The sequence below is a fragment of the Pelecanus crispus genome, chromosome 4 (assembly GCF_030463565.1).
Source record: "Pelecanus crispus isolate bPelCri1 chromosome 4, bPelCri1.pri, whole genome shotgun sequence".
NCBI lineage: Eukaryota > Metazoa > Chordata > Aves > Pelecaniformes > Pelecanidae > Pelecanus > Pelecanus crispus.
Window position 1 is genome coordinate 70,188,039 of NC_134646.1, and position 26,775 is coordinate 70,214,813.

At 38.2% G+C, this 26,775-nt stretch overlaps 1 protein-coding gene across 5 annotated transcripts in view; it reads left to right on the forward strand.

Moving 5' to 3' along the window:
• Positions 1 to 26,775, forward strand: part of PROM1 (prominin 1) — a 56,837-nt gene that overhangs the window by 20,654 nt on the left and 9,408 nt on the right. For 4 of the 5 annotated variants that reach the window (XM_075708987.1, XM_009485823.2, XM_009485821.2 and 1 more), the window contains 14 exons: positions 1,191 to 1,396; positions 8,107 to 8,227; positions 11,027 to 11,090; positions 13,414 to 13,503; positions 14,813 to 15,030; positions 15,441 to 15,515; positions 16,708 to 16,771; positions 18,610 to 18,769; positions 20,840 to 20,992; positions 21,841 to 21,964; positions 22,388 to 22,491; positions 22,913 to 22,997; positions 24,334 to 24,480; positions 24,759 to 24,830. In XM_075708987.1, the coding sequence (XP_075565102.1) occupies positions 1,191 to 1,396; positions 8,107 to 8,227; positions 11,027 to 11,090; positions 13,414 to 13,503; positions 14,813 to 15,030; positions 15,441 to 15,515; positions 16,708 to 16,771; positions 18,610 to 18,769; positions 20,840 to 20,992; positions 21,841 to 21,964; positions 22,388 to 22,491; positions 22,913 to 22,997; positions 24,334 to 24,480; positions 24,759 to 24,830 (1,683 nt within the window). Of the gene's footprint in view, positions 1 to 1,190; positions 1,397 to 8,106; positions 8,228 to 11,026; positions 11,091 to 13,413; positions 13,504 to 14,812; positions 15,031 to 15,440; positions 15,516 to 16,707; positions 16,772 to 17,436; positions 17,446 to 18,609; positions 18,770 to 20,839; positions 20,993 to 21,840; positions 21,965 to 22,387; positions 22,492 to 22,912; positions 22,998 to 24,333; positions 24,481 to 24,758; positions 24,831 to 26,775 lie in introns of all 5 variants that reach the window. The other variant, XM_009485820.2, reaches the window with a different exon arrangement.

Genomic DNA, 26,775 nt, shown 5'->3' on the forward strand with positions numbered 1-26,775 from the left:
TTGCTGTGTAGGGATCAGCTGGTAATTGGTGATTGTGAGGAAGGGCGTCAGCAAAGCTGGAACTGGAGCATGATTGATAGCTTGGGAGTAACTTATTTTGCAGGATGATACACAGCCTCAATTTCATCCTTTTACTGCCAAGTTGCCCTTGTGCTGGCGGATTAGTAAAACAGAAGGGGACTCAAAGTACTAGCGTGAGAATTAATTCCCCTAAAATTGGGAAAGGAAAGGAGAAGAGAGATTTATCAGGGAAGGCAGACCACTGGGGCATGCCCACACCATGCTGTCTACCTCTGTGTGCAGACACATGCCCGATGTGGTTCTGGATGTGTTGGCTTGTGCTCGCAGCAGAGGGAAACAGCATGGCCAGCTCGCAGCTTGTCCCCTGGAAGCCACGTCGCCGTGCTGTGGGGCTGTGCCAGCGCTGCCTGGCCCAGCTTCTTGGTCCTGGGGCACTTGCACTGCTTCCAGCATAAAAGCTAGTTAGGGTATTGCATTGCATCGTTCTCTTTCACTCCTTCCAGCTTTTGAAAGCGTCCTTTTAGTTGCTGCTGCTTTGCTGTTTGGCAGAAGAATAAATGTCTTTACCTAAGAGAGCTTAAAATCCACTCCTTCGTGTTTTCCAGTCCCTAAGCAGTTTTTACTTTAGCAGTTTGGAGAAACCTCTGCCATTGCAATCGATCATCCATTGAAGTACTTTCCTTTGCAGTTCCTATGAATCTTTATGATCGTAACTGATTAAAAAGGAGAACAAGCTAAGCCTCCCTTCCCCCTCCCAGATGAAGTGTTGATCTAGTCAGCCTGGCTGACATTTGTGGAGCCTTTTTGGAAACAGATGTGAGAAACAGTAAATTTGCGGTCTGGGAAATCAAATGTGTTCATTTTTAACCTATTTCAATTGCATCGATTCCCATTTGTTTCTTGTGAGCATATTTCTCTCTTAGCACTCCCTCCTGTAGTTCACCTAGCTAATAGTCTAGCTAAATAATTATTAGCTATCAGTACCTACAATGTTATGTATCTTTTTGTTAGAAAAGTTGTCAATTATTGACAAAATACACCAAGTACATAACCTTGGTAACTTAGTAGATGGTTTAGTCTGTAGTTTGATTTTTTTAATTATTTGCTCTATATTGATTGCAGTTACTGTGTGATATCTGCTATTACCACTATTTTTGTCTGAATTACAGGCCATCTACTATGAAATCGGTTTTATAGTCTCCGCAGCCTTGGGATTGCTATTTATTTTGTTACTGCCTCTTGTGGGACTTTGCTTCTGTATGTGTCGTTGCTGTGACAACTGTGGTGGGGAAATGCATCAAAGACAGAAGAAAAATGCTGACTGTCAGAGGAGCTGTTTTGCAACATTTCTTTTTGTTGCTTCTTTAATAATAAGGCAAGTGTAACAAAGAGAACAATATGAAGCTTGGTATAGCACTAATTTTGCAGTGTCATATGACAAATTGTGTTACTGTATTAGCTTACAGGTGCAGAAATGATTTTATTAGACTAAGTAATATTATTGCTTATTAAAGAAAATGTGACTGCATTATAAAAATGCTGCTACCATTGCTATCCACAGGTCATTATGTACTCACTTGAGAGGAGTGTAGGTGTGAAACAAAAAAAAAATTAAGCTTGAATTTGGCAAATGAAGTTTTTGCCAGTCTCAAAATGGCAATTGCAGAATGTTACGTTAAACTTACGAACATAAGATACTGTGTCCTATGTACAATTACCATCCCGTAGAGAACTTGAGGTACAACATACTGCTTTGTTCTTGATAGTGTAGTAGTGGTGAGAAAAGCAATTGTGTGACCTCCTTCAGTATTTGCTGTCCTCAAGATTTTCTTATTAGTTCAAAATAATGGGTTTTCTTTTGGGCACTGAGTTGTTTAAACCATGCATGCACTCACTGTAAAATCCTGGATTTTGGAGACATTTTTTCATTATTAGTGTTAGGAGTGTACTCCTGTTTGTGCTGGCTGTGTAACAGGTGGTGAGGGACTACAATCCAGACTTTTCTTTTCCCTTTAGATGCTTTCAAAATAAGTCGTTTGTTTTCAGGTTTTTTTTATTTTCCTTCAACTTCTTGATATTTTCACCTGCCTACTATCTTATTCTGTGATTATATTAAAAAAAAAAAAAAATCAAGTGTTTTGATCTGTACTGTGTGACTGTTCAGTCAGGTGGGACTTACTTTGTCACTTCACTGTAATCTAGAATTTTTTTTTCTTTTTACTACTGTTTGTCATGACAAATTGAGACCTTGCTTATCCTCAAATGTAGACCATGCTGATACCAGGTATGGGAACATGTTCTTTTCTCCCAGGCGTCACTAACAAACATGACATTTAAGTATTCTGAACACCAGAAAGCTGAATGGTATTGTAGGTGATAGGTGCATCCCTGCCAGGATGACAGGACGAAAGTTCTTCATAGTACAATGGTGCCTCAAAGAAAGCAAGTTATTAAATTACCTGTCAGCCTGCTGAAACTGAAGGTAGCTCACAGAGCTTGTTAGCTATCTTTACACCATGTTGCAGGACGCTGTGTTGCAGGACACTACGTTCTGGTTACAATGGCTGAGGAATGTTGCCTTTTAGCACAGAAATTGAGATCATCCCCCTTGTTGGTCTCTAACTTGTGCATTTGCTGCCAGCTATTCTTGTGGTTTTAAGCATACCCAACACTGGCAAATGCTTCTTCCCAGGTCATGGCTGGGAGATCAGTGATCCCTAGTAACATGCTTTCCAGGACAAGGGAAACTGCCTCTTCAACTCTTCCTGTTTTTTTCCTGTTCTATAAGACATCAGGAGTATCAGATGCTTACCCTAAGGAGGGGTTGGCCTGAGCTCTGTCTGCAGGTTTCCACAGGTGGAGATAACCTCATACGACTCCCTGGCTAAGTCTCTAATGCTGTTGAGTGCTGTGCAAGGCAAGATAGGACTTTACAGGGCTAATATTACTGACCCCTGTCTGATTGAGTGCTCAGGTCTCCAGTGTGCCTGTGTACAAAGCAGGATTCTGCTGCTCTTGGATTGTCTTTCACAAGGGAAGAGAAGATGCCATGCTTGGGTCTATTTAAACCCACATCAGCTTGCTTACTGCTGTGCTGAAACACAAAAGGACAGTCTTGCTGGTAGCCATTGCCCCAACAAAAAAAAAAGGAGAAAGCCTGAGATTTATTTACAACTCTCTCTGTTTCTTATACTGTACTCAGACTAAGTGTCCTTGTGGATTTATTCTCTACCTTTCCCCCAGGTTACCATGCAATTTCAGCTTAGGTGGAAGATTTACCTGTAGTTGTTCTTCCCAAACCCACACATCTCAAGGACTGTGCCACAGCTGCATGCCTCAGCTGTGACAATAATCAAAAGAGTTTAGTCCTGTGCAAGTAAAATGCTTATGGCTACTTGCACACAGAGCCAAAAGAACAAAAACTTGATGATCTCCACTAATACAGTATTACATCAAGATGTGCCGTGCAATCACTAACGTGGGTCCTCTCATTGTTTGGGTATAAAGTTCATGCAGCGCTGGGGACCTCCTTTGGGAGTATGTCTCCCAAACCCCTGCCAGGTGACTGGAATGGCGTAGACTCCTTCACCAAGTGCTGTGCCGCTTCAGAAGATGCATTTAGCAAGGCATGCATCCATCAGAGTACCCTGAACCCACATCTCTGCCAGCGGAGCTTTGCTTTAAAGGCCCTCCAGTGGAACGTATGTGCAGACAGATGCTGGAGGGAACAGGAAGGATTTCTAGGGGATGGACTTCTTCAGGATGTACCATCTAAGTGTATGCTCTGTATCTTCTTTCCCTCTTTCTTGCAGTGCCAGCTGTTCTGGGATTCTCTCAGATCAGAAATTTGAAGAGCGGGAAACATAAGCCTCTGGTTTTGGGGGTTTGTTTTGTTTTGTTTTTTTTTTAATTTTATTTTTTTCAGTCCTTGGTATGGAAAGACACGTCCAAGCTATCTTTCTTTGGCTGGGAAAGACAGGTCAAGTGCATGGTAGAGAGTATTAGTAGGGGAAAGACGCCAAACATGGAACTTGCAGTGGATTGTGTGTACATAGGCAACAACTCTTGAAAACTCTAGTAACGTGGGGATGGCTTTTCTGTGTGTCAGCATGGAAGTTCACACTGACACATGTATGCTGGTAATGTAGATTTTAGAAGATTTCAGCTAGTATATTTTACTCATGAGAAATGTTATTTCTTCTCACTTTTCCACTGATACAGTGCTCTGGTAATTAGGATGAGGTTTTAATACTAAGTTTACTGGAATAATATGTAAAGGAAACACAAAGGTGGCAGATTTTTTTTTTTTTTTAAATTTAAAAAAAAAAAAGTTCTACCTAGATGTGCTCTCTGAAGGTGAGGCATACATGGAACATCTGCTTTCCTCAAGGAAAGGTATAAGAAGCAAGTCAGAAGTCTTGTGATTACGTATACAGTTGTTTATCTTGAAAGGAATAGGCCTTAAGTGTGTCATTTCCAGTAGATGAATTTTGTGTTTGATAGTTTTTATAGATTTTGGTAGAATGAGTCAGAAATGCATGTAGTGTTTTTTGGGAATTCTCAGGTTTTATACAAGAATGTTGTCATACAAAGCAGGATTCTATTGCTGAAGAGCACAGGATGTAGAAATAATCTGCCAAATAGGTAGCTGAGTAGGTTTGATAGTCTAAATTTATTTTTAAAATAATTATGTGCTTTTCTTCAGAGGGTAGCTGAGAGTTTAGGCACAGAGGGCTGCTATTTCATTTTATTTCCTGGTCATCGGCAAGCTTAGGCAAACACACGTTTTCTCTGGGAAAGAAATGTAATTTCATTAATTCTTCTACATCGTAAAGACAGGGAAGGGACATTGGATTTTTTAAGAAAGCGTACATTGCAATACCAAATGCGATACTGGTGATAGAAAGTGTCCTGACCAGTAGATAGAAAAATACATAGTCAGTTTTCTGTCCTTTCAAGAGAGCTTGTGTTATCCACAACTTCAAGAAAGAAGTTATGTTACTGTGTATGAAGCTAGGGAAAGCCATCTGAAGGAAGGGAATGATACTTGGTTCCTTGGCAAGTACCTCATGCAGACTTCATAGAAGGTGTCTTGGCGTTGCGAGATTGGTAATGCATGTTGTTCAGAACCTGGGAATCAGCATTATCTGAAAGACTTGGTGAAAAAGTTGGTACAGAAATCTCTAGCCCATTATTTTCTGAAATTCATTACCTAGTAGTGAGGCAGGTGGCATTTCCCCAGTATTAAATCTGTTCAGTGTTTCTGTTCTGTGACTCGAAATTTTTTGCAAGCACAGCTGAAGGAAAAGCTTGGGTCCCCCCCTGCAACTGGGTTAGTAACATTTGTATTGGTCTGTGAAACCTTACAATAAGTTGAGTGTGGATTATCTGACTCCTGAAGAGACTGTTTAAACAATGCTCCAATCTGTTACAGAAAAGGCTTGTCCTTTTTATTCCTGCTTTATGCCTCTCTCCTTGTAGCTGCTTACTGAATGTTGACTCAAGGCTCAGTTATATAATAAATAGATTTTTCCTCTCTCATGTTGTGTATTTGTTCAGTTACATTCAGAATGTATTCGCAATTTTTCTGAGTGCCTTGTCTGCTTAAAGCATCTCTACTCTCTTGTTTCCTCCCACTCCTTCTACTTAGGAGACTGAAGAGAAAAATGATCATGCTCAAATCTTACAAAGTACTGTTTTGTTAGCTTCCAGTTGACCTTTCTGCTCTGTGAGCATAGCATTGAAAGGATGTAAAAATGCTGGCTGTCCAAAGAGCAAGGATGTTGTTATAAACTCCAAACCTCAGAGTGATATACAAGTGTTTACCTTTCCTGATAGCTTGAGATAGTTTGTCTTCTGATTTAAAAAAAAAAAAAAAATTTTAAAAACAATTACCATCACTCTGCAGAGTGAAAAGAAATAATATATTGCGTGTGTCCAAATGAAACCACTTACTTTGCTTATGTTGAAAGTTACTCAGTTTCTTGGCTTTTTATGCATTCTGAGTTCTCATTCCATAGGTGGTAGCTGATGATAATGGCTGTTTGAGTGTTGGTCATAATGGAAATAAAACTATGGCGTTTGCTGTTATTTAAACTAGTAGTAAGATAAATGTTGGTGTCCCTTTGTTCATTAGTGACTTCTGGGAAGGTAGTTAACAGCCAGTTTTGAAGACATAGCTGTGAAATTTTAGGTAGAGAAGCAACCTCTGTATGTCAAACTCTGTCATCGTGTTCTGAATTTTTCTGGATATTGAGAAAAATGTTAGTGAAGCAATCCTAATAGACCAGCACCTGTGGCATATAGTCTTGCCATCTCTCCCTGTATCATGCTCTGAAATCAGAATTTTCCTACTGAGACTATTTGTCAGAGCAGCAAAAATTCTTGTACTTGAGACCAGTTTTACTGGGAGAATGAGCCTTTACCTCATTGGGAAAGCTAAAACAAGAAAAGCAAAATAAAGATGAAGGTCTGGTTTTGGATCACTGATAAGAGGAGATGAGCATCATCAGGGTGTTTGCTCCTGTCTTGCCAGGATATGCTTGCCAGGATATGCAAATCGCATTATTCTAGGTACCCATTTGCTCTCCACCATCTCATTTCTCATTTATGTGGCTGTATTATGGCTTCCTTTGAACATAACATTCTTTGGAGCAAGAATTATACTTACCATATATATTTTGCCTAGTAGGGAGCCTGGTATGGATTTTCTCTAAGTCTTATTTAAAAATATTAGTATTTAGGTCTTCTTGACACCCCAACTCAGAAAGTTTGACCGCCTGGGAGGAGTACAGTACCATTTGTGTTAGTGGCTCCTTTCTCCTGAGGCCTGGATGTCCGTAATGGCCTTTCAGGATGCTGCCCTTCTAGTACTGAGCTGTTGTACTACAATGCAAAGTAAGAGAGTGAACAAATGTGCCATCCAGGAATTCCCTGCAATGCACCTGACTGCAGCCTCTAGGCAATGTTTGCCCTTTGGGGATGTCGTGCCTGTGGTGAGTGGATCTGTGCTGTCTACCAGTTAAATCTGTGGAAAGTTAGTGCTTAACCCATCAAGTGGGTTTGTAGTCAGCCTGCTCTTGACGCTATTACCACTCTGGTGGTTACTCTTGATTTTTCTGATGCTTGTCTGAAAGGTTAGCTGTTGTGAATGTGAGATGTTTAAAACCAAAAAGTCATCCTTCTGTTTAAGTCTATTTTACACCTAAACTAAACAAAAGCTAAGGTTCATGAGAGAGCTTTTGAAGCCTCTCATGGGACTTTTAATTGTCTTTTGACTTGCTGTTTGTGCAGATCTGCCATGCTGTAATTAGAATTTTACAGTGGGGAATGATCAAATAGAAAACGATCAGCAGCAGGGCTGACTGGAAGCCTAGCTCACTTTCCACCTTTTGTTTTACTATCAGGAAATGCTTATATATTATTTTAGCATTAATAGGGACTATTCTTGTGCTTTGAAAAGATCTATGCAGTTATGTAAATAAATCAGGCCATTATGAATGAATGCTGCTGAAGTTTTTGAGGTCATGTTGGATGAGGCTCTGAGCAACCTGATCTAGTTAGAGCTGTCGCTGCTCACTGTAGGGGGGTTGGGCTAGATGACCTCTAAAGGTCCCTTCCAACCCAAAGCATTCTGTGATTCTATGACTCTGTAAGTTTTCAAATGTAAAATATTTCTTTTTCAGTTACTTTATAAGCATTTGCTTGTAGCTGTGTCAAGGTTAATGATACTTGTAAAAGAGCCTTTCTAAGTCTCGTACAATTTACCTAGGCTATACACGTTTTCTGACAGTATCAATGCAAAGGGATAGGTAGCTGTACATTAATAACTTCTAAAGACTTTGGGTTAACATTGGTTTTTTCCCTTTTTTTGAATTAGTAGTACAATATTGGCCTGTACGGCTAATTCCTCTACTCTGCTTCATGGTGCATGTGAGAACTTGTAGTAAGAAAAAGACAGTCTTTAAATTTATGGAGACCTTTATTTTGATAATGTTGACCTTTTTTGCTGTAATTTTTTGGTTCTGTGTTATGTCAAAATGGGCATTTACAGTAATAAAGAAATATCTATTATTTTTTTTGTAGTGTTGGAGTGCTCTGTGCGTACGCTGCCAACCAGCATTTAACTAACCAAGTCCGAGAAGCAAAGAAACTGGTTAACAGTAATTTTAAAGACCTGAAAATTTTCCTTAATGACACTCCAGCGGTAAAGAATTTTTTGTTTATGGGGAATGGGGGTGGGAGGGAAGAGGCGTAAATAAGAAGTATCGCAGAAAATAATTATTTCTGTCTGTTTGGTATAAATCACATCTGCAGTATTTTGTTTATTCTTTGTGTGTCAAGTCGCAAGGAGTAGATTAAATGATGCAAGGTAAGACATTTTCACGTAGCAGTAAATGTTTGGGAGTTATCCTGATGGATCAGCATTCTTTGAGCAACTTTTGAGCTGTACTCCTGGAGTATGCTGCAACGATGCTTTTAGGCCCCTTTCTTCCTACTGAGCTAGTGTAGGTCGCTAGCAGAAGGTGAATCATTTGGAAAAAATATGGTTTTAAAAGGAATACATTTTAAAAAGAAAGAGATTACATGAAAACTTGGATTCTTTGTTGCTCTTTCCTGTTTCCTTGTATTTTGAACTTACTTGTATGTGCTCTGGGAGTGAGCTGCAGTAACTTCTTTTCCAGAAGTATTTTTGACAGTTTTTTCTTTAAAGCAGTGTCATACTGTGCTATACTGAACGGGAAAGATTCTCTCCTTTCTACTTTCAGCGTTTCCTTAAAGCCCCAAAAGCAGTCTTCTGCGTATCTTTTTTGCATTGAAAGAAAAAAAGAAATGCTAGTAAGGAAGACTTGTAAACTTTCCTGTGTACAAATAAATTTCAATTCTTTATGGATTAGGAGGGAAAAAAGTCCAACAGTCCTATTATCTTGGCTTTCATTAATTTTAATTAAATTAAATTAAATTTCATTCATCTGTTTTACTTGCACATGACTGATGAATTAGAGATAGGTGGAATTCACACAATTGTGTGGGATCCATGAGTGTGGTCAGTGGGTCCCAGTCGCAGTAACTCTGGGCTCCCATAACCTGTGAGCTGTTTTTCTGCTGACAGGACTGTGTGAGAACAGGAGACATCTGGAGTTAGTTGTTCCCTGTACAGTTTCTCATTTGCGCGTGCTGTTGTGACAGTCGGTGATGGAGGTATATGGCAGGAAGCGGAGGTCATGCCAACAATCTCTTTTGAAACAGAGTGCCTTTCGTCAGTCTGGAGCTGACTCGGAGCACAGAAGGATGCAATGCAGTTGCATCAGAAACCGCTAGACTCCCCTTCAGAGCACATTGAGTGCTGACAACAGGCAGTGTCAGAGTAGAAAATCTGTAACGTAGAAGTAACTATATTAATACAGGAAAAAAATAGACACTAGCTAAAAAGTTAATAAAAACACCTGAATTACTGAATTTAAGTGTCAGGACTTGAACATTTGTGCCAGGTGTTCCTCAAAGTCTCAGTTAGGTAGTAGGTTTTTAGTTTCTGTGCAGGATTATTAATTTTTCTTTTTTAGGCTTGATGGCACTTAATGATGCAGTCATCAGATATATCTTCTAAGTAATTTTGACAGACAAGGTACATGGGTATCATGTATACACACACATTTGTAAGAATTTCTTGAGGATTGGAGAAGGACTTCAGCTTCTTGAAAATGTTGTAGAATCCAACTAATTGGCTATAAAGCTCCGAAACCTTAACTGATGTCCTTGACTCATCAGTATGAGGTGTACAGCATATAAGAGCATTTGTAAAAAGAAGTCACATGTTAAGAGTTCATGTCATAGAAGATTTGCAGACTATGAGTATTAGCAGAGTAGTAGAGATAACACTATTAGTTACACAGAATTGCCTTTTGTCTGTGACATTGCTGGAGACAATGCAAAACCCGTAGCCCTGCAAAATTTTATTCCTCAGGTTAGCCTAGGAAGACAAAACAAACAAACGAACAAAAATATACCTACAGCCTTCTTAGTAAGAAACTCTCAGTCTTTTTCTCGTTTTTTAGAGAAAGGAGGTCTGCCTTATACTTTGTCATTTAACTACATCCAGTGCTGTATGATCAATAGGTTGGTTTGAGGGTGGATTTTTGTCTTTTTTTTTTTTTTTTTTCCTTTACTCCACAGAAAGTTTGAGACTGTAAGCCAGATACACTTTGATACACATTTAAGTCACATTTCAAATTGGAAACCCTATTTGTCAAGTGTGTTAACATTTACATTAACTCAATTGAGGTAGGATTAGTGATGCATTATTTTAAACATGCAGAAATCAATGAAGGTTGTTTAATGTCTTTTCAAAATTACTATAGTAAGATTTCCAGTTGGGATGGTTCTTTGGTAGCATTTTCTCCAAACCCAGGATCTGGTGATAACTAATTTGCTGTTTCATATTGTTACGGTGTCTTGGTAGAGCCCAAGTTGTGACTGGGCCAAATCCATCTGGGGGTAAGGAAAACCATTTGCGTTAAGACCGAGCAGTCAGCTCCTTTCCACAAGAGAAGCTCTGAGAGGCTGCCCAGATACATGCCAGTCTGGTTGGTGAATTGCTTCAAAATTACCACCCCATCAACTTGCCACTTTGCCTCTCCATGAAGGAGGAACTAACACCGCTAGAAAATCAAATAACAGAGATGAAGACATGCAAAACCTTATTGGCCTGACTGACTTGAAGCCTTTATAAGGACGTAGTTCCTGCTACTTCACACTTTCAAGCTGAACCATTTACCCCAGAGATGTTCCAGTTAAGTAGATTTCCCAGTTAAACACATCTTTTATTACGTGCAGTTCTGCTAAGCAAGGTTTTAAAATACTTAGTTAACTGAAAACAGTAGGGAGCCAGGATTTGGGGGGTTTGCACAAATATTTTGGTTGTTTCAAAGTGGCAGTTTGACTCATTATTTAAAATCATTACTACTTTCCAATTGTTTTAATAGGTTTTTTATCACCTTCTTTTCAGCAAATTGACTACTTGGTGAGCCAGTACAACACAACTAAGGATAAAGCACTCTCTGACCTAAATAGTAAGTACTTTGATTTAAAGGGGGTTAGCGATGTGTATTTAAAGACTTCAATAAGATGATGTAAGTAGCTCATAATGCAAAGTGAAATTTTATTTATGAGAATATGGTTTTCAAGCAGAAGTGCTGTTCTCAGTGGTAAATGAGACTAAAACCTAAAATTTTTTTCACATGAAGTCTTGGAGATAGTGTAATGCATATTATTTCCTGAAATAAAAGTCTTTTATTAAATTGCTTATACAGTAAGTCAGGCTAATATTTTATTTTCCTTTTTATAGTTCAGTAACCACTAATATTTAATGGTTTTTTAGAATATTATTCCTCAGTTTTTAACTGTGAAGCCGAATGTCAAGGAATAGAGCTACTAGCTGTTTTGATGGCTCCAGTGAGTGAGAGATCTCTGTATTTGTTTATTTTTGTTGTTATACCTTTGTCCTCTACTCAGCTAGAAGTTCAGGTATAAGCTAAGCTTCTTTCTAAAGCTGCTTAACGTATTTGCCATTTCAGAATGAGCAGTTGAAGAGCAGGAGGTAAAACTTGAAATATAACTGCTGCACTTTCCCCTTCAGCGCAGTTAAAATATGAGATGTCACCTTTTAAAGCTCTCAGTAAAAAACAACTAAACCACTGATTTCCCCCCCGCCCCCCACCTCGGAATTTAATCATCACTTTCCGAAACTCATAATAATAGAAAGGGCTGACTATGTTCAGTGCAGATTAGGATTCAAGATGCACTGTTAGCAGGTCTCAATAAATGTGTACAGGTCTACATTTCAGACTGAAGTGAAATACAGAAATACCAAAACTGATTTTAAACAGGATTGTTGCTGGGATCAAACTATGCAACTGTGGCAGCATGCCACTTACCATGAATTGACTTATCATGCCCAGAATCTATGCTTCTGTCTAGGTTTAAAACATATTTTAAAGGTAGTTTTCAATGCAGCCAGCTTAGCATACCCTGAGGTCAATGTATCTTGTCTATATGAGGCTACTAAAGCACATTGAATCTGGCTGCGAAAATAGTAGTAGTAGTCTTCCTGCTTAATTCTAGGCAGGAACACTCTGATCTAAAGAAATGTGTGTCATCTGTAAGTCAATAATAATAATAATAACAATTGACATCTGCATTTCAAGTACTAGCTTGTAGCTTTCCTAGGCACTCCAAATGAAATTTCAAATTAAATATTTATTTGTTCTCAATGCCAATTTAATATGTTAGTTAACAGGAACATAGCTGGATTTGTGATGAGAGTGCTTATCAATAAATAAAGATAGCTTTTATTTTCTTGAAATACCAGAATTAAGTGTGTGGCACCTGGAGACAAAAGGACTTCATTCTAAGGGAATCAACAGTAGCATAAACCTCAAGAGAAATGTAGATGAGTTCAGTTTGCCTCCCCCTAAGGAAATGCTGAAAAGTTTTTTTCTGCTTGATAAAAATTCTCATCCCAAGCCAGATATGACAGTGCTGACAGTAACGGATGCTTCTGTACCATGAGGTATTCCCATCTCATCAAGAGCAAAAAACTCAAAAAGCTGTTTACCATCATCTGAAAATGGAGGAGACCCAGTGACTACCTAAAGGACGTTAGATTAAGATGCTTCACCAAACTCTGCTCGACATTTGTCTGTCTTATTGCTGAACTAAGCTTCATTGCTGTTTGTGGGCAGTGAGGCAGGAGGGTTTGGAGGTGGGGATAGCAGTGGGTAAGCATGAAGCCAGCGCTGTGAGCATCAGTGCTGAATGCGCTGTGTGAGGGGGCAGGGATTGGCAGACATGTGCTTAACACGCTTAAGGGATTTCAACGGAGATGGCTGGCAAGTCTGTGTTGCGGATGACCTTGACGTTGCTGGATACATGAGGAACAGGAGAAAGGAGAAGAATTTGTTTTCTTGTTTCTCTTGCACTACGAAAACATAGCATGTAGTGAAAGAGTATGCCACAAAATTCCTGTCCAGATTTTGGACCTCTTTAAGATAGATTGTGGAAAAAACATCTGCTTCAGAAAAAGTAGTAAATGCAATGAAATACGTATTTTGGAGTGTTGTTGAAATGTTATGCGTCTTTACCTATATGGTTAAGTGCTAGTGAATATTCTCCGCCATATTTTGATTTACTGCTTTCATTTATAGGCCTATAGCTATCTAAAGGAGAATTGTGTACCTGCGTTACCTTCTGTTGCTAAGTTCTGACTGTCAAGCCTTAGAGAAATTTTAATAATATATGTATATTTTGTTAAGTAAGAGTCTGATAGCACCTATGCTAAGAGGTAGTTTAAATTGAACTAGTGTGTAATGGGTTTTTTATCTCTCCATACTACAGATGTTGGACCTTTGCTTGGAAGTAGAGTTCAAGAACAGCTGGGAAAAGAAGTGCGTCCCGCACTTGATGCAGTTCTAACAATGGCAGGAGGTAAAGATGTGCATATTGTTGTATTAATGTTCTGTTGCCATGGTAAGACAGGCATCATCTTTCTAGTGCACAGCACAAGATGGCTTTATGCAGTACCATGATTCAACTTCCCTTTTTTCTACATGCCTTGATGTTTCTTTTAAACTGAGGATTTCAGATATTTTAAGGTTTATAAATATATTTAAAAAACAAATCAAGATTTATGTGCCATTGTTGATACCTAGTTTTAGCAGTCATTGAAGAGAGATGAAATCTTAATTCCTGCTCCAGGTGGTCATCCCTTTCCATTGAATATAAGGGAGACTAGGAAAACTGCCTTAAGAGCTGTCCATAGGTCTTTGCAGGTTAGTCTTTGACAGGTCAGGGAAAGAACATATAATGGCCCCGTCCTATACACTGCGAAGCCTGTTATGAGAGTGCTAACCATCATTTCTTCATTGTATAGCGTTGCTCATGCTTAGTTCTGTCTCCCTTTAAAGAAAATATTCTATTATTATTTTTTCTAGTTAAGGGTTTCTTTCAGGAATCAGATACAGCTTATAGAGCAAAGGGAAAGGCATCTGTGAACTTGAGTCATTTTGGTTTTTTTTACCCATGAATTCTTTCTCATTCACTCGTCATCGTTCTCCTTTTTTTGCTTTATTTCTCATATTTGTCTTGAAGTCAAAGTGGAAAGGGCTATCAAAGGTAAAAAATACAATAAAACCTTGTGTTGTGTGATGTGCACTTTATTTTTGTAACGTGTATTTTTAGTTGTACCTGTGTGGTTTTTTTGTCTACTAAACACCTGTTCAGTGGTTGTTTTTTTGGTTTGTGTGATTGGGATGAAATCTAAAGCCAGACAGTGTTGAACACTCATTAATGGGTGCCGATGCAACATGATCTCTTTTGCCTTTCATCTTGCAGCTACGTAATTTGTGAGTTGGATTATAACCAAAATACTGAAAATACTGTTTTGTGGATATGGGCTTTATTTTAATTTCTAATGACCAAGTGTTAAAGTTCTTTACTGAAACCACTGGGTAAGGAGAGGTAGGAAAAGGGTAGAAAAGAGTAATCTGGGAAGTGGATAGAATCTCAATAAAAGTAGCCTGAGCACATTCATTTGTTTGTAGGAAAACGTAATGATGTATTTTTACGTGCAATAAATATGTATTCTGTGCTAGATTTTTCTGGGAGGGAGGCAGGGTTATTTAAATCAGTATTGTTAAGAATATTGTAGCATTTACGCATGTGCGCTTTCTCTTCATATCTGTGTCTATAGGCTGGTTTCTAACTAAAGTTTTTTTAAAACTTTACATCCTTGCAGCCATCAGAGAAACGAAGGAAGCACTGGAAAATGTGAGCGTCTCTGTAGAGGTTTTGCAGGAGGGAACAGAGAGGCTTCATGCAAACTTGACAAATGTTAAAACGCATCTAAGCAACACCCTCAATGATTCTGCATGCTCTGTGGCTCAGGCTGCCTCAACTTGCAATATCATCAGGAATTCATTACATCAACTGAACATCAATGCCAATTTTAGTGGGGTAAGAGAATATCTTTGAGACTTCTACAGTGCCTTGAATAAGCCCAGTAGTATCTCTGCAACTTAATGGCTCGGTGTGTGCTGTCATTTGTGAGATAAGTGACATTCCCTTATTCTGTGTTTCTGGGTAATTCCAGTCACAGTTTTCATCCTCTGTGTAGAATAAGACAAAGTGCGTGTCAAGCAGCTACATTAAAGTGCTGCTCTGGGCAGTGAAATAATCTGCCCTCCCAAAAATACTGAGGTTAAGCTTTACTTTTGTACAGCAAAGGTTTCAGGAGTGTGCCAGAAAGATTCTACTACAAATCGTCTTTCTAGTTTCTTTATCCTTTCTCCCATCTTTGAAATATTTAGTAAGATTTAGCAAGACTGTTACTTTGACGTGACTTAAGAATCCTTTTTGCTTCCTAGTTGCCGGGAGTGAGCTCACAGCTTGCCAAGGTCAATGATGTCCTTAAAATAGACCTTTCTAGTCTGGTTCAAAAGGTATGTTTCTTGACAGGCTTGTAAACTGTTAAGTAATAAACTGTGCTGCTTATGTATGACTTGTTTTCTCTTGGCTTTCTCAAGCAGAATTCTCTTGTTCCCACCTCATCCTGCCTCATGGTGGATATCTCTCCTTATTATTCCATTGTTTGGCCAAGATTTAATATTTGAAAGTATGAATGTAGTGCTTTATATCCCCAGGATACTACAGATCAAAAATGTATTGCTAATTGCTTGAAAGAACAATCCTTAAAAAACAAAAAGGCAGAAACATGGATCTACTAGCATGCACTATATTTTTTGGTTCAAACTAAAGAAAAAAAAAAAATCCACCCTCTCCTAATTAGTTGTATTGTATTCCAGCAATTCTGAAATATGTCTTTCAAATTATGTGCCTATTTGATATTAAATCTGGTGCAATGGACCTAATGTAGTTACTGTTAGTATTTTTGCAAGACTATCCACAAAATACCATGATTTTCACCTAGAAATAATGGCTTAGTTTGAGCAGTTTAAAAATCTAGCAATCTGAAAACATTTGCTATAAACAGAAGGCATTTTCTGAAACCAAAGGCTGTGCGTAGGGGGCTCAGACCCCTGCCTGCTTCTGAAGTGATCAGGCCTGCAGGAAGTAAGACTTCAAGAACCCGCTGCAGTGGCGTCTCCTTTCTGTCCAGATGAGCTACTGAGCTTCGTCCCCGCGGTTTGACCCTTTCTTTCCCCTTCTCACTAAAGAAAGCATTGCAGTGTCTTTAGAGGCGGGTGGATTTCATTGTTTGTAACATGTGTTTCATGTTAAGAAGGCATACAATTGCAAAGAGGTGTTTGACTGGTACGCAGTAACTCCTTTCACTTACTGAGTCTTCATATGTGCGTTCTCAGTTTTGTATGAGATAGATCTGACTGGCAACAGTACTATAAAGTTTGAGATGATTGTGACCTGAGGCATGTGTATTTAAATGTAGATTCCCTGCCCCCCCCCCCAAGGAATGGAGAGCAAACAGAATCTGAAATATACTTGAGTTCCTGTTTTGCTTTGACCTTTTCTAATGTGCAGTGATAAAGATGTATTTTTCATAGTATTACCACATACATTGTAGCATGTGTATACTTTACTCCTTGTATAAAAAAAAAAATTGCAAGTAATTTGGCAATGAGAAACTTAATATATTCTTCCAACTTTTATTCTTAGGGTTATGCAGCATTTAATGATACTCCAGACTTAGTGGTGAATCAAACCAGGAACATTTTATCAGGTGAGGACAAACTATCTTTTCACTTTGATTGTTTAATGTTGATGTTTTTACATCACTTACTTTTCTTTGTTTTACAAAAACACTTTGTTTTCTTTTAGTGATAATATATTTTCTGGGCTGAAGATCATTAAAAATGGAAATGTAAAACTTAACATTTTTTAATTTTAAATCTAAAAATAGACCATATGGCATTTTATGGAGGAGTTTTATTTGTTAGACATTTTACTGCGCAAGTAATGAGAAATCTTGGGATCTGTCATGGCTTAGCCCCAGCCAGCAACTAAGCACCACGCAGCCACTCGCTCACTCCCCCTGCCCCGGTGGGATCACACCAACTGGCCACTGACACTTTATCTTTATTTGGTTGAAAAGCTGATTTTCCTTGACCGATGTGGCTATGACGTATTTAGGAGTGTGATGTTAAAAAAACTAAACCTGCCTGCTGCTGTATTAAAATGTATTGGATGGCGAAGGGGAGGTACAAATATGCCTTAAGGATAGTTTAAATGTCTGTCTGAATTGTTTTGTTACTTGGGCTTTAAACTGTTACTCTTTGACAGTACCTGGACACTTGACATTTGAATAAAATGTAGTATAGTGTATGTATACTAATCTGTTTTAATTTTTGTTCTTGCATTGTGGACCTGTTCTGCATATATAAGCAGCTGTTCCTTGTAAGTTTTTCTTTTTTTTTTTTTTTTTTTGCACCCCCCTCCTGCCCCAGGCAAAATGAAACACAGTATGTATACAAGCATAGTGTACTGTGTGAAGTTGCCTAAAATGAGCCAGTTTTCTAAAAATTATGTTATAGGAAATCTAGTGCAGATGTACTCATTTTTGGTGTCTGCTGATATGCATAAACACAGACAAACCATCTTAATTTATCTATTTATAAATTGTTGGGGTTTTGTTCTTATAAAAACTGAGTTTGAGTTACAAATCAAGTAAAAAAAATAGTTTTACTAGAAAAAAATTGCATTTATTTGTAAACTTTTAGAAGAAGAGTGTTTTGGTACCTGGTTAAATTTAGAAGAGTAAACATTGAAACAAACAGCCAAAAACTTGTCCAGCTGTTGTTTGAGGATGGTGTTGCCTACTACCCAATAGCAACCTATAGTTATGCATCCTGCTGTTTCAAGTATGTTCCTAGTTGAAAGAAGGGGAAGAGTAAACAGAAACTGCATTTTACAAACAGACAATATGTATAAGTGAATTAATCATGTTTTGTGTATCTAAATAGTGTGTATGTAAACTGTAAGTATAGGGTAGCATGTTTTTTCATAATTTGGTGGAAAAAAATGGTGTAACTGGTCATTATCTCAAGAGTGTTGCTAACTAATTGGAATGAATTTATTTAATCTTTTTTAATAAGATTGAAAATAACTAATATAGATTCTTAATATAGGCAGTCTAATTTCTTTCACAGTGTTGTATTCCCAAGGGATGAAGTTTAAATAGATTTTGATCTCCTTCGTAAACTTAGTGGCTAATTGTCTTGCTTAGTGTTACCATTTGCAATATTGCATGAAAAGCAAGAGGTAAGCTGGCTACATAAAAAGTGACACATTCATCATAATGAAAGGAAAGAGGGAACTCTGGCTTGACATCTACATCTTTCATCATTAAACTGAATGCTGAAAATAAAGTGTGCATTTTAAAATGCCATTGTGTTACTTTGAAGCTCAATGTTTTTGTTGCCTGCTTGTCTCTTCCTCACACTTGTCTTCATGGCTTGCTTGTTACATGTGGCAAATGGCTTAATAGTATTTTCTAATGCATACGTGTAATGTAAATTTCTTCTATGAATCTGTAACAGTGCAATGTGTTTATTCTTTTAGATATCAAAAATGTGCTGGAATCCATTGGTTCAAATATCACTACCTTCACAAAAACACTTCCTGTTCAGAAGATTTTAGCAGATTTGACAATATATCTTACACAGAGTGAAGCATACGTTCAAGATTATTTTCCAGTAGTGGAGCAGTACGATTTCTACAGGTGTGTATAGGTGATATAAGGCAGGAGTGAAGTGCTACCTGTTGTTAATACTTTGTAATGTTTTAATGTTCTGTAAAGGCAATTAAACTATTAATGATGAACACAGTGAAACAAAGATGCTATAAGGCAATTGTTTGTTACTGGCATTTCGGTAGAAGCCAAAGCTGCAGCCAGTCAACAACTGGGTGCTGTTCCACTACAGAGCAAGAGGTAGTTTCCACTTTGTAGGCCTTCAGGTCTTTTTCAGGAAGGACAGACAGATGTAGGTTAGATGTTGAAGATGTAATGCGTAAAGGAATGGATTGTTTCACAGTGCCAGGTGACTATTTAGGGCTTCTTTTTGTTGAGTTGCAGGTAAGTTGGGAGACCACAGGACGGGAGAGGCCTTGAAGCCAATCCCTTTTTATTGCACCCTTTCTGCCACAGGGGAGGAGTAGCAGGGGTTCTGCTTCACGCCTTGTAAATCTCTGCGCACCCCTGCTTGTTCCTTGTGGATGCATGGGTTGATTGTACCTTGAGAAAAACACATTCTTCCTGTTTGAGACTTATGTGACTCTTACAACTGAGTAATAATCTCATATTTTGAAGCATAAAGCTTTTCATTTCATACCATTTAACTTTGTCCAGTTTCAGTCATTTCAGTCCTCAAGCTCATAGAGTTCTCCCTACATTCTGACACTTCAGTTGATCTATATTGACAATTACTTCTATCTTTTTGTGTCGTAATCAGTTTCAGTGCCACACAATGTATGTGCTAATGGCTTTAATGCAATACTAAATAAAAGTGAGCAGAAGACTGAACTCTAAGAACCTTACTTAGAACCTTACTTAGAACCTTACCTTTAGCCCATTCCTTACCCAGCAGTTTTGTGGTAAGCCTTTATTTGACAAATTTATCAATATTTTCTTTGAAACTCAGATTGCATTTAGCCAAATAAATACATTGCTTCAGTATGCTCTACGTGCTGCTACAGTATGCCTCTGTTAATCTTGTATTTAGATTCAGAAGAGTGGAGAAATATATCTCACCTACTTGGCACTTAAATACCTGTTCTTGTCAAACCTAACACAGTAGTACTTAAAGTACAAATGAAACCAAGAAGCTGTAGTTGTCCAAATTATTGTCCATCTATCCCTTTCTTAATTACAGGTGCATTATTTGTAGTTCCTAATAAGGGTTCTTCTATGAATGTGCCTGTCAGCATTAATGTTTTTCTTTCCCTTTATTGGTTGTGCATATTCATTATGATATTCCTGTCTCTGATTTTTCTGGTTCCTGCTTTCTTTTCACAAAGGTACAGGAAGGAGAAAAGGGAACTTAAGAAATACAAGCTGGGAGAAGTGACAACAAAAGGGAAAAGGAAGAGCAGAGGGAATTAGGAGAGGGTGAATGGCTTGAATGACATATAAAATGTGTGAATAAATGGATGTTCTCCGAATATGTGGAGAGATAGAACTGCTACATGATTTATTTAATAAAAATGAAAGTTCAATTCCTATCCAAGATCTTTCTCCCCATCAAATTCCATTAACTGCTCTATACATTGAAAGCATTCCAGACACGCAAAGCCTGGGTTTTAATAGCCTTAAATATAGTTATTTACAATTGCAAGCCTAACACACTGTGTGCAAAAAGCAGTAGGCCTTGCAGTAGGAGCTGTTATGTATTTCGTGGCCAATGGCCAGTCCACATTCATAAATTTCTCTGTTGCTTCTTGAATAAATTACTGTTTGAGCATCTACCTCCTCTGAGTCATTGTTTGCTCCAGTTGGAGCACTTTGACACTTTGGTACAGTCCACCTGCAGTAACTGGAGTTGGGAACACCTTGTTCCTGTGATGTTTGTTCCCCACCCTTTCAGTAGCAGCTGTCTATAATCTAACAGTGATTATGTTCTGGCCCAAAATATATGCTTGTGCAGGAAGAGTATTTTTTCATTGCTAACATTTGTTGCTCAAACAGAATCAAGAGTGGGCCAGCTGGGAATACAGTATTGCCTGATGTATTCTGCAGGTCTCCAGCGTATTCTTTGTATGCTAATAACCAAGCACTCTGGCTTCTATTCCTTAGGTGGCTGGGTTGTCTCATTCTGTGCTGCATGGTGGTCCTGATTCTGGTCTTTTACTATCTTGGGCTGCTATGTGGCACCTGTGGTTATGATAAACATGCTTCTCCAACAACCAGAGGCTGCATCTCCAACACTGGAGGAAACTTTCTTATGGCGTAAGTTTCTCTTATTGGTGAAAAATAAAATTAAGGTACCTGTAGAAGGTTGTTTTTATTGATTTTGAAGGACATATGTATAAAAATAATTTGTTTTGTTACTTGTGTATATGTGCTGAAGAAAAATAGAACAAAAATTAGTATTTATCTCACATACTTCCACTGAGGGACTTGGGGATTTTGGGTTGCTCTTTCATTCAGGATCATAGCTGAAGGATAAAACCTCTGAATCCGCTGTTTTAAGGCGAGTGCTGTAGCTAATGAATCTCTATGTAAGCCCATTTGGAAACTCCAAAAACTGGGAACAGATAATTGAACATATAACGGGAATTTGTGGCTTTTTAGCACTTGCTCAAAAGGGGGGGGGGGGGGGGGGGGGGGAAGCCATGTGAGGAGACAAGAAACTCTTGACTTCCTCAGAGCACTTGAGGAGGTTTGGGGTTGCTCTTGGAAGTTCCCAGTAGTGGTTTAATGTAATCTCTGTTAGGTGCAAGAGAAGGTTGCATCTGAAATCTGTCTAAAACTCTTCTTAGAGCATAAGGCTAGAGAGTTGAATTTAAAAAAGAAAATGGTATGGTTTTGTGGCTCTTAAACTTAACTGTTAAAAGAGTTGCATACCCAAGGCAAATGTGAGAATTTTAAATACACTTTAGCTGAAGATTTTACAGGGCTGAAATGTATAAGATGTTTCAGAGGGCAAGAACATATTTGGAAAACAGAAGTATTTCAACCATCTACCAATTTTTATATCTCTGTTATAGCTGCTAACTATTGGCTTCACGGTTGCCTGAGGTATATATACTTTGTTCTTAAAAAGCAAAAACTTACTCGACTTATTTCTTTTTCAGTGGTGTTGGATTCAGTTTTCTTTTCTCCTGGGTGCTGATGATTGTAGTGGTGCTCACTTTTGTCACAGGTGGAAATGTAGAAAAACTGGTCTGTGAGCCCTTTGAAGATAGAACTTTATTCAAGGTGAAGTTACTCAAGTTATTAAACAATGAGTAGAATCCCCATGAGTCCCGATGGTCTTGTCAGTTATGGATGGCATATTATTTTTTATGCGACACTTCAAGTGAGTTTGGATCTTGTTTTGCTTTCCCCTCACACACCAAATAGAGACATTCATCCTTTCTTGGTTTAATTTGCTTTGCAGTGTAAATACTGCATGCCTGTCTTCCTATGGAGATAAATTTTTCTGTGATTCAGCATTTCTTGGTGACATGGAGCTTTAATATTCACTTTCTGCCCCAGAGAGGTTCAATTTGCTGTTTTGATTGTATTTCCATTAGTGGATGATAAGTTTAAATGTGGCTGTGTGTCAAAAGATCGCATATGAATGAATTAATGAATCAAAAACTCGGAATGATAGTAATGTTATTGAATTTTGTCTTCTAGGTTTTGGATACTCCCTACTTACTAAATCAACACTGGAAAAACTATCTTTCTGGCATACTGTTTAAAAACCCAAATATTAACTTGACCTTTGAAAAAGTGTACAGGTATTAAAGTTATGGTCAAGACTTAATTCAATTTATACATACTGGTTTTGTGGTATCTTCCATGCTTCATATTTCAAGCACGTGCAGAAATCGCATGTGTTCCAGAAGACATTCTGATTTTCTAGTCAAATCACTAGCAAAAGCAGTTTTCTCCTCTATATGAGTTATTAGAGGTAGTCTTAGAGTAACATAGTATAACAATACTAGTTGAGCTCTTTGAAAAAAAATATTTGCATCTTTGAGACTAGCAGAAATTGTTAATTACTTGCTTTCCTATAGACTGAGCTTCAAAAAAAAATAGCCAGAACTTTTTTTTTAAAGGGCTGATTTTCTTAGAATATGAAACCATTGTTACTCATTCTCTTAACACTTGGTCCTCAGGGTGGTTTTTAGGCTGATGTATGTATTTTTATTTCTATAGTGATTGCAAGGAAAACAAAGGAATTTATACTTCCCTTCACCTAGAACACCTGTTCAATATCAATGAATTTCTAAATATTAGTATGGTAAGTAAAGAAAGCATGAGTGAGTGCATGATTATTTTTGAAGGCTGGAGAGGTGCTTGCTCTTAAACACAGTATAAGCATGTCTGGGGTTTATGGGATTTTGGGTTTCTATACAATACATCCTGCAAGGAGGCAAGAACTGTGCAGGCTAATTTGAAAGAACAAACTCTATTTACAAATAAGATGTTCTTTAGCAGTCCCAGTGGGCCATGGAAGGCTTTCTGATGTGTTTTTTTTATGGGTGCTGATGATAATGTTGGTTTTAATTTTGAAATTTGCATAGAAGGTTCAAGTCTAGCATCTTCCAAAGACTACTTACAGTCTTTAATGAGAGTCTTGTTCTTTATATAAATGCCTTTCTTGGTGTATTCTCTTCTGATTCCAGTCAGATTTATGTTGATCCAGGATATGATATGCTGTGCTCCTAAGAATGGTTCTGATTTCTGTGGTAAGGGGTTGGGATAAAATAAAATCTTTTCAGTTAAGCTGTGATAATACATGACACTACTAATTTTGGGGTTTCCTATAATAATGATCTTCATTACAGCAACCCCTTGGGAACCCTTGTTCTGTTCTGCCTGGCACTGTACCCACACTTAATAGATACAGCCCCCACCCCAAATAATATACAATTAAAATGAACAAGAAAGATTCACTAAGAGGGAAAATTAATTTGAATTTCCGCAACAAACTAATGGGGGAGGCTGGGAAGAATGTCAGGTTTCCAGATTCCTCATGTGCTGGTCTGTGGCCTGTGCAGGACAGGTAACATCTTAGATTTATGTGCAGTGCAGGAAGATTTCAGGTAACAATATGCAAGTCATCTTTAGTCACCACTAAATATATTTAGAGGAGTCTCATCCAGTCCTGTGGCCAATACAGCAGACAGTGTCTGTCATGGCCACAGCTGAGATACTGAATTCTCTAGGTTTCCTTGATTAAGGCTAGGGATAGGACTTAAAATTTTTAAAGATAACATTTCCTGGAGGGGAAAGAGAATTCTGTTTAATCTCAGTCTCCTCTTAGGAGGGGCTAACATCTATTCAGAGGAGCCTGCCTAGAACATAATGGGAGGCGAGTAATTCATTGGTATGAAAGATGCATAGGTGGGTTAGAACATGGCATGGCTAGACTGTGTGGATACTGCAGGGAAGGGAAGAACATTACCTGGTGGATTCTATTCAAGTTAATTGAATTAAACTGATGCAAACAAAAATCAATGTGTGCTTCTTCATGGAAGTGGTGAGTCAGCAAAAGCAAGATGCATTGCGGGGGGAGGCTATAGAGGTAATGCACTGGGTGCAAACTATTTCTGTGCTTTATTGTTTCCCCTCAGTATACAGAAGATGTAGCACTTAAAATTGAACATATTCAGATAAACCTCAGCAAAATCGTTCTGCTGGATGAAATTGGGAAGGAGAATCTTCTGAATTTCAGCTCTTCAGGAATAGAAGGGATAAACTTTGCAGCATATTTGACAGAGGTGAGACTGTAGTAAACTAGAGACAAGACTGGGACAAAGCATAAAATGAAATGTTTTTTTAACAATGGGCAAGCTGGAGAAAAATCTCCTTTTATGTGAAAGGGCATGTTTTGAAGAATCACAAAACTTGGAGCAAAAGCACTTCAGAAGTTAAGGTCAGTAAATATTTAAAGAAATAAAGGGTGGACAAAGTAGGTGGTGTGGTTAAGTGCAAACAGTCTGTATATGCAATAATAACATATTCTTTTTCTTTCCCCACTGTTCACATCTTGTTTCAGATCAACAAAAGTGTTACCAAGGTTGATCTTCTGTCATTCGCTAATGACTTAGAAGCAAGAGCGGACCAGCTGGTAAGTTTAGTTCACTAATACAGTAATACATAAAATGTGTTGTGTATGTACTATGTAGGGTATAAATATATAATCAAGTATGTAGACTTCCTATGGGAGAATTCTTGTACTTTGGACGCTTACATACATGATGCAGTCACGTAAGGAAAAACTTTCAAGAACTATGTTGCCTATGAGATGTATTTTAAATATTGCTAGTCATTGATTTTTTTTGTATGCCAGCTGTTGTACAATTTCTGCTTTGGAAGGGTAATTTCTTAAATTCTACTGTTTGCTTAAGAAATGAGCAGAATACTCGGTTCGAGTATTTCCTGTGATGCTGTCTACATTTTAGGGTCCCCGTTGGAAGAAAAATCGGTTGGATCATGATGGAAAAGATGATTTGAATTCATTTGCTTTCAGTTAGTGAGCAGAAGACTTTGCAGTTAGCAATAAAATTTATACTGTGGCAGCTCATAAGGGCCCTAATGAGAACTGGGGCTCCTTTGTGGAGGGATAATGCACAGAAGAGATCCTGTCTGCTCTGAAGGGCTTTTTGAACACCAACACATGGACAGTGATCAGAGGGTATAGCTACAACACTGCCTGCAAATGAATCTGAAGAATGATACAGCTGTGTTAACAGATAGTGAATATTCAGTTGATATGTTTGTGTGCATGTCAAGGTCATTTTATGTTTATTTTTCAAAATGAGAGTCATAGTTTGGACACTAGATTGGACACTGGCCTGAGACAGATTCCTGCATTGTGATGTGGGAGAAAGAGTCATGTTGCACACATGCTACAGTCGCTTCGATCACTAAGGGACATGGACAGCAGAGTAAGACCATGCTGTTTGGAACTTATCAGATATCCATTCCTCCTCCAGGGAGAGGGGGGCACCAGTAGAGGCACCTGGTGTGTTTACTTCGGCTTTTTGCATAGTTTGCTCACACCTGCTGCTTTTTCTTTTTTCTTTTCCTGCCACACGTGCACTCATGTCAAGGTTAGGCTGCTCATGGGGTTTTTTTTGTACTGTAGTTAGCATCCTTTCCAAGCACTGTGAGCAAACCGCACATTGCCTGTTTACTCACGTGGGTTGTCTGTTAACTTAGACGGATGCCAGTAGCTTTGGCCACACTTCACTTCCATTTTCAATTTTTACTGTGCCATTTTGAAGGTTATACAGGTGGGGAGTTTTTGCTGTTGTTCTGGGGCTATTTTCTAAGTGAACGTTGAGGTTCTTCAAACATGTTATATCTCACATAGAATTGCCTCTGAGATGTCTCTTTAAAGGTATATTCTACATAGCTCCATAAAGGAAAATATATTGTGCTGGTAGATTGGTTTTTCATTATTTTTTGTAATAGAATCTAAAGAAAGCATTGGAACTGAGAAGAGATCAGGCAGAGTCATTTCTTCATATGAAACCCAAGGAAAAATACAATATTAAATGTGTTCGCTGTCACAGTGTATGTGTTTATTTCTTCCTTGTGATGCTATTTAGTGTAATCTATGAAACATCTAAAAAAAGAAAAAAACAAAAAAAAAACCAACCAGCCAACCCCCCCCCCCCACGCCCCCACCAAAACCCCACAACAATATGAAGTATTACAAAAGTCACATTATTTCAAAATTGATACTGGTTTTCAAGGTTATTTTATAATCCCACTTTGTTATTAGTGATAGCTCTTAAAGTTTACAAGAGCAATCAATTAAAAAATAAACTAAAAACTTTTGGAATTCATTAGCTTTGGTTGTATAGTTTGCACTTTCTGGCACCTTACACAAAATTGAATGTATGTTTTTACACTGGAAGGAGCAAGTGGAATAAAACTTATATCAAACCAAGGGATCAGGGTATGGAGGAGGGAGCAATAGTACTCACTAGTGTTATTAGGTAACTGGATTCAGCTTGTCGGTACAGCAGAGGAAGCATGCTGAAGCTGCTCAGTGACCACAGCTG